Source organism: Chiroxiphia lanceolata, chromosome 7, assembly GCF_009829145.1.
Source record: "Chiroxiphia lanceolata isolate bChiLan1 chromosome 7, bChiLan1.pri, whole genome shotgun sequence".
Taxonomy (NCBI): domain Eukaryota; kingdom Metazoa; phylum Chordata; class Aves; order Passeriformes; family Pipridae; genus Chiroxiphia; species Chiroxiphia lanceolata.
The window spans coordinates 33,844,308-33,857,249 of record NC_045643.1 but is presented as its reverse complement, the minus strand read 5'-3'; the positions used below and the strand labels follow the sequence as shown (position 1 = coordinate 33,857,249).

Below are 12,942 nucleotides of genomic sequence, written 5' to 3'. Positions count from 1 at the left end.
CAAAACACTTTGGGTATAATTTCTGTCTTTCACTATATTTTGCAGTATGCTGTTGTATTAAGCAATAAATATTCCTTTCAACAACAAATGTAGGAACTACATTTGAATCAGAAATAATTATAGGTACATTCTCAGTTCCAGATATGCAAACATATCAATTTTTTTTACAGCAAAAATTCCTGCTCTGATACATATTTCATTAAGAACTTGGTAGTGGCTGTAGCAGGCAGAAAAAAAATGTAGTTTAACCAATTAGCACAAGGCTGCTTATTTTTGTGGATTCAAAAGTAATTCCAGGAAGCAGACTGGTATCGTAACATGTTTAACTTCACAAAGTGCAAATGTTCTCTCACAATTGCAGAAAAACAGCATTACACCATATATCAAGTTTCTTTGTTATTGAAGAGAAATTTAAAGAAGCTATTTAGAAAAAAAAAAAAAAGCCAAGTGAAAAATACTGTTGAAGTTGTTAAATGGCTCCATTTTTGCAAGGCTCAAGCTTTTCATGAGTGGCAATAGTGAAAATATGTTTATACGACTCTTTATTTAACAAAAAACCTGCAAGAGAAATGAAAATCAAGTGTGGATAGTTATTGAAGCTGAATATAAATTTAATATATACCTGGAATTAGAGCAGACACTACAGGGTTATCATCCTGAAGGATAAAATGGGAAGTAGCTGTATTTCCCTTAGGAAGTGAAGTAACTCCCACCCACATATTGGACTCCCAGACACTCTCTTCAGGCAGGTGAGATAGTGCTCAGGCTACACAGATTTGGCTGCTACTTTTGCTCACTTAACCAACTAAATTACTGTTTAGTATAAAAACTTTCAGTCACAGCAAGAAAACTGTAAGGGAAACAGGAGGTTCTCGCTATTTTTTGACACTGAAAATTCTCCCACATTAGTGTAGCAGGCAAAAAAACTTGTCATTTTTATGATACTGTAAAACTGCACTAAAATCAGAGGAAAAATATGTTTTGTGCTGTAATGCCTTCCTTTAAGGCAGAGTGGGAGGAAATCAGACCTTCTGAAGGGAAAACTGAGATTAAAGATAGGATTTTTTTTTCCAGAAGTTGCACATGAAGCAAATGATTGTTGATAGAGCCAGAGGAAAATGTAAGTCAGATGTTTCCCTGCATGGCACAGGATGGGGTCTTACACAGCCAATGGACTGACACAGCAGAACTGGGCTCAGAAATAAACTACTGGCAGCTGAAATCTATGAGAGGAAGAGATTTTGAGTGCCTCGAAAAGTGCAGTGACTTTTGCTGACAATTAGAAATCTGTATTATAAAAAAAGTGATTTAAGCAGGAGCTATTTATAGCTAGTACACTGATAATGATATTCTTGAAGACCAATTTCTAATACTGGAAGGTGAGGGTTATACATGCAACTCACCAGCCAGGGACTGCATGTCAGCTAATTCAGTGACAGCAATTAAAGTTGTTGGCTTCAAACTTAGCTTCTAAAACAAGAGCCTAAAAGTTTTGAAAGCACTTCATACAACACATGTATCTATACATGTGTATGGATAAAAGATATATTGATGCAAAGGAAGAGTATGACCAAAACAAAACATGAAAATAAACTCTTCTGTAGTCAGACACAGGCAAAATTATGAAAATAAAAACTATTTTAATAATCCACGGACAGGTAAGAGACAAAGATAAATGGAAGAGGTTGCAAATATTTTGCAAGTAAGGACGGACAAGAACATAAATTGAAGGAAAGCAGGTAAAATGCAGTAGTGTTAAATGTTGTTTACTCAGAAACTTTACTGGATACAAAATTATTGCTTTGAGAACAGTTACCTACCTGAAAAAGGGAATCTTGTTTAATTGCAGTGCCCTGGGATAAGCCATGGTATGCTGCTCTTCCTTTGGCAGAGTTTCCCTGACAAGGTCTAAGGGCATTTTTGGATCACTGAAACTTACCTTGCCAAAGGTGAGCCCAAAATTGCCCAGAGAAATGGCTACTCAATGTGAGCAAGACAAACTTTAGCCTGCATACTACTGTGTTGGTTTTCTTTGAGGGTTTACTTGAGGAATTAGAGTGTGAAAAGCTCTAGAAACATCTTTAAAAAAGGCCTTTCCTGAACAGACCATTCCTAACACGACCAGTTAGAAAAGGGGAAAGATCACACACACTCCCACCTCTCCACCTCCAGCCCAAGTCCAGCTCTGCCTCCAAGAGATAGTGACTTCTACAGTCCACCCAACCTTGTACATTCCAATGGTGAGTTTTAAGAGCCAATAATTTTGTAAGATTTTCATTTTTGAAAAGAAATTTGTCACATTTTTTGCCGATCAAAATAAAATTTGGGTTTTCTGAGTGCAAGTAGGGCTAAACCAGTCACTTTCTATGAAAAGGTTCCAGAAATTCACACACCTTCACACCTGCTTCTGAGAGAACTGGTCTGTAAATGCACCACTGCCTGCTCCTTTTTCTTTTCCTTAAACTCCTGTATGCAATTTCAGGGGAAGTACTTGCAATTCTAATGTGCAAAGTGTCTGTATTTCTCATATTCTAGAGTGAACAGCGGAAAATGTCATTAAGAATAAAATATTCATTTTAACGAAAGCAGTAAGTTTACATTCTAAATACATTACATCTTTTTCCTGCTATGCCTGCCATAACAAATACTCCCAATCCTTTAAAAATGTTTGCTTAAATATATACAGCATATATAAAGGGGATAAGCTACTTGCTAAGATATTTGTCCTTTAGCAGGACTGGGTAAGAGAGAGAGGGGGAGGAAGGAGAAGGAGGGAATATCTTGACAAGAATATGTATGAGAGCAATCAATAAAAAAATAATCCCTGGAATTCATGAGTCTTGAAAATAAGATGCATTTTCTTGTAGTAATCCTAAAAACCTATAAAAGAATATTCAAGCAATAAACCCCCCTTAACTCATATTTAACCTTTCATCATGTAGAACTACATATTAAATAGCTTAGCAACTGCATGCTGTGTAAGTGCATTCAAATAGGAGCAGAAATAGAAAAATGTAAATGCTACACCTCTTTTAACATGCACTGCACAGCCAAGAACATCTGCCAGCTGACCCCCTAATCCAATCGGCTGTTCAGAAGCAATCACATCCTCAGATAAGAGCTGCACAGCTCCTACATGCAAAGCCCATTTTCTTGAAGAGATGGAGCAAAATGTAGTTAGCCAGCTCTCCAACGATTTCTGAACACAGGTACAAGGCGAAAGTAATTCCGCAAATTACACGGAGCTGCATTAAAATACTGTCATCTCTCCCACCAAATATTGTAATTTATCCCTTAATTTCACAGGGCAACAGCACAGACAGAGTTTAGGGCTGAAGTGACTACATCAAATCGAGTGGTTGTATCAGAATACCAAGCGCATACAGCCCACACAAATGTTTGTCACTTCCATCAGGAAATAACCTGGAATAAAATCTGGGGCTCAACCTAGTCCATTGACTATAATGAGAAGGAGAAATGAAAAAAAAAGCTGAATTAATTCTCCTAACTCTGAGTTAACTTCTCACATCTACTGCAAAAAGAGTGGGCTGCTTGAGGGGCTCCACAGGCAGATGAAGACATTTAAAGAATGGCTTCAAGATACTCCACAAGAGTCAAAACGTCTGTGGAATTAAGAGCATAAACCCCATGGAACATTATGCAGTGACAGGATGTGTCATTATTTCTGCATAAAATCAAATCCTGCTAAAAAGTTCTGTCCTAAATACACAAGCAAGCTGCACTACACTGACCAAACTGAGTCCAGGAGGACAGTCTTTTATGGAACAGTTTATGTGACTCAAATAACTACTTATATTCATAAAATAAATTGTTTGATCATGCAAACTGTCTGTCTCTCCAAAGCAGTAGCTTTGCTAAATATCTGTATTGGCAGAGCCCTGGACATGGTAAGAAAGAATTGACAGAACAGTGTTTCAAGTAACATTCTCTGCAGTTAAATTTATGTCAAATATTTGAAAGGCATTGAAAAAAACGACATACAGGGGTCTGCCAGAAAGCCTAGACAACACCCTGCACAAGGAGAAGGTGAAAAAATTACATGGCTTAATAAAAAAACCACACAAACTGACTGAGGGATTTAATTACAAGACACTGGAAAAATGGAGGGTTCTCCAAAGTAATTGATTAAGCAATAGCAAGACCCAACCTCAGAAGCAATAATAATAAAAAAAATACTATAAATACTGGAGGAAATAATAAGAAAATCATAAGTGAATTCTATTGACACCTGGAGGAATTCATTATTGGTTCAAAGTTATCTCAAGTCTTATCAGCTGCATAAAACACAATATAACACAGTATCCAGTGAAAAGTAAAACTCAGCACCATGGTGATTTCGCTTTCCCATGTCTGATATTGAACAAAAGCAAATATTTACTGCAGATACCTAATCCAGATTATATAAAATAATGAGGATGTCACATTTTTATACCTAATGAATCCATAGAGCTTTGCTCTAGGGTTTAAACACTGCCCAGACCATAGGAAAGAGCAGACAATCTGCCTGGCAGCGGATTAACGATATGTGTCCAGCTCAGCTAAACAGCAGTGCCATCAGCTAATTTCATTTACCATCTGGGCAGACAACTTGTACATGCTACAGCGTGCCTAAGGACCTCGGTGAGTTACATCTGGGCTGGAAGTCTAATTCCAGTGGGTGCAGAGCAAAACTCCTTCTGAACTGCACAAAGAATTGAGAAGTGTTGGGAGAGTCGATGAATGGAATGACAGACAAAATGTGTGTGTGTGCATTCCATACTGCACATACATATATATGTATAAAAACACACTTTCCTTATTAGCACAAGTTCTTCTTACCGTAAAAGCTCATATATATATATAAATATATATATGATTAATCCTATAAATCTAAACTGGAAAGATATAATCCATTTGTGTGTTAACCAGCTAGAAATAGCTTCTGTTCTACCCTAAAAAAACTCAAACTCACAGGTAAAGAAACAAAAACTCCCCCCCAAAAAACAAACAAAAAAACCCCCAAACCTTAAAGACATGAAGTCACAAACCTAAGGAAACAGACCTTAACGCAATTCTACTACAGTGTCACTCCTACAGCCTTTAACAGAAAGCCTCTAATGAATTCAGTGGGTTTTAGAACACAACATGTGGTCCTGGTAAAGAGGCAAAAAGTACCAACCACGTTTATATTAATACCAGCCATGGCACTTTGCAAGCACTATGCACCGATATACTGTACAAAGACATAACTTCCAAGTTTAAACAATTTCTTTCCTTTAATATCTTCTGAAAGGCTTTTGAAACTAGCAACTCTAATGTGTGTGGGAATAGGTAACACATGATAGCAATAAGTTTGCTTTTAATGGAAAGAGTCTGCTGTGTCTATGGCTAACAAACCCCAGTATCTTTTCATTACAAAGGAGCTTATTGTTACCATATGACTTACTGTGGGATTTCACTTTGCCTCTCTGGTGATCTGTCTGATCTATTAAGGAAAGCACTGAGCTATGGACAACATACACTTTATTGCAGTTTTATACTTTGGTAGTCCCTGCTGCTTCTGTCAGCCTACTTCCGATGAATAGTAACAAGGAGAAAGAAAAAGAAAGGATTAAAAAAAAAAGGGAGTATTTACCAAGTTTCTCACAGGGAAAAAAATTAACTGTGAACAAAATGAGGCAAGTTCCTAACGAGGAAGTGGTGCTGCATCCCAGGACATTACTCCTACAGCAAAGGTTGTGCAGAAAAACAGCTGGATCCACCAGCTCTGGCACCTACCAACCACCACATAAATAAATCTCTGTGTGAATACCATTGAAGTACTTCTACATGACACATATTTTATACATATACATATTCATAACATATATATGAAGTTCCTTCAGCATGACTGTTTCTGCCCTATTAATTAATTTTCATGGCTGAATCTGAAATATAGGACAGGCAAAACTAAACAGTACTTCATCAGTGTTAATTAGTATTGAGAATTAATCAGCAAATGTAGGAAATCACTATTCACTTTGCAGAAATGCATACAGCATTAAGTAGCATTTAAATAGATGCTGATCTTTCTTTAAGAGTAGCAATTTAAAGATTATCTTCCTCTGATGGGATACTTCAATATTGAATATACAGAGATTAATGTTCAAGGGAACTGGTGCTGTGTTGAAGGGAAATGTTGCTAAAAATAGCAATATATATTTAACAAATGTTTCTACAGCAACCATAGTCTCAGAAAGAATTAAAAAGTTTTAAAATAGCCACGACATCTGAGCTCTCTGATGTCTACACACTGCCCAGGTGGGATTATTAATCCAGGGCTTCCGGTGCTCTGGGAGATAATAATTTTTTCATGCAAGAAATACGTTGTTTCAGATCAAATTCTGAGCATCTCTCCTTCAATTCTTAAGAAGTTCAAGGATTGCCTACAAAATGTGACACAAGGTTTGGTCCCAGAGATACCCCCTGTTTTTAATTTCTTCACCAGTACAGTACCTTTGGATCACAATTCAAAACACAGCAAGCCCAGAGGGATTTCTGTTGGTTGTTTCAACACCACTCACCTGATTCTTGAGATCCAGCTTCGGGCAGGGACGGCCTCCATTGTACGGCTTCTCCTTGAGCCACTTGGATCGGACTTTCACCCCCGGTCCACAGGAAGAGCTGCAAGGAGACCAACTGGACCAATCGCTTAGTTTGCAATCAAACGGGCAAGGGACCGTGCAAGGTTCTTCAACGTAACCTAAACCAAAAATGTGAGACAGGTTTTAATCACCGCGACCGATGAACTCCGACCCTCTGATGGGATCTGTGCAATCAACACAAAATGAGAACTTCTGAAAGAGAAGACATTTGGCACACTGACAATGTCATCCCAGTACGAGGCTATGGCATTATTTTTAAAGACCAGCAGCGACTTAAATTAATTTCTACTTGGTTTAGTCCAATAAAGGCAGTGATAAAACTCACCGATGTAAAGGACACACGCTGGTGAAAGTAACTGATGTGAAGCTGGTGGTCACCAATACGTGGTGATTATCTTCCCTATGAGACTGTGGCCATATTAAATTCTGGAGAACCAAGTGCACAGCCCAGTTCCATATTCCTTCAGTATGATACTAGTAATCTCCAGAGCTGGCACAGGCAGGAGTCAGACAGAGGCTCTCTTCCCAGCAGAGGGAAGCAGAGGATGCTGGAGGCACCAGAGTTCTTCTCTTGGCAGCTCCCACAAGATGTGTGAGGGACCTGCCTGTCAGTTGGAGCAGTGTGGAATCCGCTCTTGGGAGAAACAGATGAAACCTGCATCCCACATCTTACTAGTAATTCTCTTTGTACACCTTTCCAACTGTTTTGCTTATTATGGGTTTCATAAACGGCATTTTAAAGCTCTGCTTTCACCTTAACCTGGTTTGACATAAAAGTCCTCAGAAGATCATCACCTCTTAAAATCACAATACCAGGCATCTGCAGTAGCAACACCTTCTGAATTAAAAGCCAACAGGTTCCTCCATGAAGGCACAACCCCACAGCTGTTTTAGGAGCTGGCATATGGGAAGAGAGATTTTGCAGAGCCTAGCCTGGCTGTGGAGCTCTTGGTGTGCAGAAAGGCAGTGGAGGGTGGTCAAACCCTGAAGATCTCCAGGGAATTACTAGCACCAGTCTTGGGTTGGCAGTGTGGAATAATTCCTGCACCTTCCTGCTTACCATGCTGCATTCGTTCTCCTCCAGTTCCTATTACCTGCTTGTCATGTCTGTATGTATTATTTTAATTTAAACAAAAAAGAGTTTTCATGTTAGACCATGAAAGGCAGTGGCTGCTCAGATTAGCCTTTATTAGAGGCAGCTTCGTCCCTCTGACAGCTGTGGCAATGATGGTCATGGAAATAACTGAATTTCATCCCTACCACATTTCTGATGTTTCTCATTTTTATGCCCTTCCTTTCTCTTTGGTTTTCATCACACAAACACTCCCTCTCTATTCCTTACCCAAAGAATACCAAACTAGCTCATTTCATGATTCTTTTAGGAAGGGTTTCCCCACTCTATCCAGGTGACAGTCACTGCAGCATGGAGGGAAAAAACACCCAAACAACAAAATCCGACCCAGCAGCAGCTGCTGTCCAAAACCCTCAGACAACAGCTCCTGACAACCTTGAAACACCAGTGCTGAGGCACAGAGATTATTCTGGTTCAGAGCTGGATTTACTAGCCAAACTATGCCTGAACTGCTGCTCACTCCAACCAGGACTGTATTACAGCCAGAGCATCCACCCACGGCAACAACACGCTGCCTCACTGCCGCTCTTGACACTGAAGTCAGCACCAAGAAAGGTTCCAGGCTTATTTAGGCATCCATTCCCCGGAAAATATCTCCCTTCCAGAAGTACAAGAAATACTGATGTTGCTTTTGTAAACAGTGCCTTAAAAAATGCTGGTAGCAGCAGCAGTTCCCTCCTTCAGCTCGGTGATGCTCCATTTCTCCTCTCATGATGCTCAGTGATGGTGCTGTTCCCTCTTTCTTTACAGCGGCCGCCCCGCAGCCTGACAGCTGCAATCACTTCCCCCGTAACTCACACTGTAACTCTTCCCTGGAGCTGCAGACCCGCTCCCATACAGTGTGCTCTGGTTTTCTTTGCCACCTCTGATCTCTGTGTGCTGTGGGGCCTTTTCATTTGCAGCTCCAAAGCCACTGGAATTGGGCATCTTAATTATTTCCTACTGAATCTGCTGCAGTGGTGTTCACACGTTTGAGACATTTCAACTTTGCACGCTTTGTGTGCTCACTTCGGTGAGAAGACACCCATGCACAGACATACACAAATATTTCCAAAATAGACTCGCTTTTTTCCCCCAAAATAAACCTCCCAAATATCCCACTAATATTCTATTCCATCTGCTTTGGTTGCCACTCAAAGTAATTCATAATACATTATGATAAGTAAAAGAAATTTTCTCATGATAGATTTATGAGAAGTATTTCTTAGGCAGTTCTCCAAAGACTTCTTTTCCACCATCGTATGAAATATCATTTTTCCTTGGGCTGTGTGACAGCCTGGGTAATTAACTCTCAACAGAAACAAAGAAAGTGCCTTGTTTCAAAGTAGAATTAGTCAGAGGGGTTATCAACTTATCAGAGAAGGCAAAATGGGCTAAGTCTTTTGGCAGTTCAAGATCTAACTCTATAATAAAAAAAAATATAAGACAAAAAAGAAAGGAATACAAAAAAAATAAGGAAGATTACGGAAAAGTTATAATAAACCATCTTTCTTAGATATAAGAAAGAAGTTTTTTACAACAGGGGTGGTAAAACACTGGCACAGGTTGCCCAGAGAAGCTGTGGATGCCCCATTCCTGGAAACATTCAAGGCCAGGTTGGATAGAGCTGGGAGCAACTTAGTCTAGCTCACTGCAGGAGGCCAGACATGGTGATCTTTAAAAGGTCCCTCCCAACACAAACTATTCTATAGCATTATGGAAATTAAAGAAACCTATTGTATTCCATCCCCAGGAAGTGCTGTGAGTTACCCCTCAGTGAACCACAGAATTTCTGAAGACATTCTGTTTCTCAGGGACCAGCTCATTCCTTTTTGAGTTTTCCTCACCCATATTTTTAAAGTACATTAAGTATAAACAAACAGTGGCCAGCTAATAGAGCATTAAATTTCCATACTGCCCAGAGGAAGCCAATTCCCCATACTGAACAAAGCTACAGAATCAAAACAGGATCATAACTTTCCTCCAGGCTCTTCTCACAGACTGCCGTTACTCTTCCATCAATCACGTGAGGTTAATTCTAGGCTGAGATACTCACAGAGCAGAGATTTCATACAACCAAAACTTTCCTCCAAAAACGTTCCTGTGATGTACCTTCTCTGCTCAGACAGAGAATGCCTTTATGGTTATCTTTTTATGATAATTAGTAAATAACTTGTACTCAGCTCATCCATTGCTGGTGAGAACACGGTTTTTGTTTTTCTCTGAAGGAGCCAAGCAATGACTTGCTGTTGTCAGGGGGCTAAAAAGACCCACAGTAATCCTAGTTTTGGCATGCCTAGAAGACTTGTAGGATTGGCACGGTGCACAATACAAACCAAACAAAAAATCCCAAGGGAGACATGCTATTGAAACAATCCGTTAATAAAGAATTCTACGTTCAGGCTATTACCAAGAGAAATATTCTTACCATAACAAAATATGAATAAAGGAGCATAAACATATTTCTGAGCTACTGTTGCTCAGCCTGGGGAGACTAACTCAAGGCTGAGTTTACACAGCTGGTTTTGTCAGTGTCATCCTCACACTTCTCACTCATCTATCACATCCCCCATTTTTCTCTCCTCTGCAGAACCTGTTACCAGAAACTTAAGTTTCTAAAATCTTCTGCAGAAAAAGATGTTCTGTTCTCCACAGCCCTGCTCAGCCTGCTTTCCATGTGTTTTTAGATTATTTCTCGAAGCCTCCTTTAACTTCTTTTTTTTAATTATTATTACTTGTCAAAATTTCAAACACTGTTAAAATAAAGCTCATTTAATTAAGACAGAACAGATGAGAGCCTCTGTCCTACCTAAACCAATAGCAGGTACCTGAACACCACAGAGCTGGAGCTGCACACACAGATGTCACAGGAGGCAGTGGCAGGAACACCAGCATATTTAAGTAGATATTTTGAAACATACTCCTGGGAATTGGCAGAAAAAATTGATCTGGATGATCAAACAAGCCTTTTCTATGTTTAAGTGCTATTGTTTTTCTACTGAGACACTGTCAATGTAATGGGATGAACAAATGCATTTACCCAGGCTGCAGAGTTAATTTTACTATGATTTATTCATAAGAACAATGTGCTTGTTGCTGAAGAAGCCACAAATGGAGTCTCCTCTCTAAAGTGCCTGTAACAAACAAAGCCCCCACAAATTACACAGGATGCACTGGAAAGGCTGGAACACACGATGTAGCAGCCACTGCTCATCTCCTTTCTCCTGTGCAACCCAGAGCCAAAGCAATGGCAGGGGGATGAACAAAGTGAGGACAATGGTTTAGCAGGAGTCACAGAATCACAGATTGGTTTGGGTTGGAAGGGACCTTAAGGACAATCTCATTCCAAACCCTGCCATGGACAGGGACACCTTGCACCAGACCAGGTTGCTCCAAGCCCCGTCCAACCTGGCCTTGAACACTTCCAGGGATGGGGCAGCCACAGCTTCTCTGGGCAACCTCCAGCATCAGAGGTTAAGGCACAAATACATGGTGCAAAAACTGTAATTGCCTCATTTTTTTCAGCGCAACCCAGGAGAGGCAAGGCAAGAGGAGGCAGCTGGAGGATGGGCTGGGGGGTGTCAGTGATGCAGAAGGACTAAGAGGGTGTGGATGGTACTGCAGCACCACGGGGGCAGGTTTGTAGCAGCACCATTTCTTTCCCATTTCTTTTGTCTTCTTACACAAGACACTGGTGTATCACAGCAGCACAGCCAGCGAGGGGCTGCAGTGTCCTTCCATGTCCCCTCCATAGGCACAAACGGGAGAAGCAGGAGATTAGTAGGTTTACAAGCTCACATAAGACACTGGCATCCACCTGACTGTTGCACTTCCAAACGATAAATTTGCTGTGGGTATAAGGTCTGCACAGAGAGTTAAACAACAGTGCCAACAGCATTCCAAGAGGCCGACTTAAAAGTGATGCGAAAATAAACAACATTTCTCCAGCAGCTTTGAAAACAGATGCACCTCTAATTGAATTGGCTTTAAACTCATTTGTATCCTCTCTAACATATTTCATGGTTTCAATTAACAAACTTCTAGCGGTTCTACCCTTGTTAGTAAACCTTGAGGTGGTTCATAAAACTCAAGGTCATTACTTGAGAGGGACAATTCTGTGCATCACCGCAGCTGCCACTGGTAATAACACTGCTAATTTCCCCTGGAGTCTGTGGGACAGGACAGATCACCCTCTAACAAACAAGGCAGCAGCAGAGTGGACAGTGACACAGAAGAAATGCTTCTAATTACACACACCAAAGGTAGAGGGGAAAAAAAATTGATTCATTATGCAATTAATATTTACATTCATTTGCTTACTGACTGTGAAGTATCATAGAATAACACCAGTAAATCCATACAGGACTAAAAATTTAATAGCTAAAGGCTCTATAAGGGAGACCTGGTGGACCACAGCACTCAGTGAGTCACATTCTGTTCAGCTGAAGCTTTGGGATCTCCTACAAAGCAAAGGTCTTGTTTTAACTCACGTTAAAACTCAGCATGGAGCACAGACTGAAGTTAAAAGACTTAACTCCACCAGCTGATCATAGTTCTATGGCTGGGGCTTTTCCAATGTGCCATGAATAAGGCAGCCACTGGCCATGGGCCACCCAGCATGACTGAAGGTTCCAGTACCTTGTGACATACAAGGGGAGCACCTCGTCCTAAGCACTCTTGGTTCAAAACCTAAATTCTGCTTCAAGGGAGAAAACTATTAACGGAAGGGAACTAAGCAGAGTAAGTCTGGGAGTCTTGAAGTTGCTAACAACTTGAGTTGCAGCTGAAAAGGATGTAATCTTGCCACAGAACAAATGTTTAATCTTCTTTCTTTCATAGTGTGCAAGGATTTGAGAGATTTTATGCAATATTAGTTTGCTGAGAAATTTAAGAGATAATCTAATGAATACATTCAGTGAAGGCATAGCCAAAAAACCCAGCTAAAATAACTTTCACATCAAATGTTTTGCAAAGCTTAAATAATGGACCCTTAGCTAATTTATTCCCATTTGCTCAACAAAGAGGCACGTGCTCATGTTATCTTGTAGCAGACTGATTACAGATTCTAAATAGACCAGAGAGGACTTGTAAAAAAGGCTGGTAAGTTTAACTCAACATTATTGTTATTGAAATTCATCCAAAGGTTGGTTTTATTGCTCAATTTCACAGTCTCTATAAATCCCGAGG

At 40.1% G+C, this 12,942-nt stretch overlaps 1 protein-coding gene across 4 annotated transcripts in view; it reads right to left on the bottom strand.

Annotated features, from left to right (window-relative positions):
- The window catches only part of THSD7B (thrombospondin type 1 domain containing 7B), a 308,761-nt gene that overhangs the window by 71,833 nt on the left and 223,986 nt on the right, over positions 1 to 12,942 (bottom strand). For all 4 annotated transcript variants that reach the window (XM_032693776.1, XM_032693779.1, XM_032693778.1 and 1 more), the window contains one exon: positions 6,564 to 6,742. In XM_032693776.1, the coding sequence (XP_032549667.1) occupies positions 6,564 to 6,742 (179 nt within the window). The remainder of the gene's footprint in view (positions 1 to 6,563; positions 6,743 to 12,942) is intronic.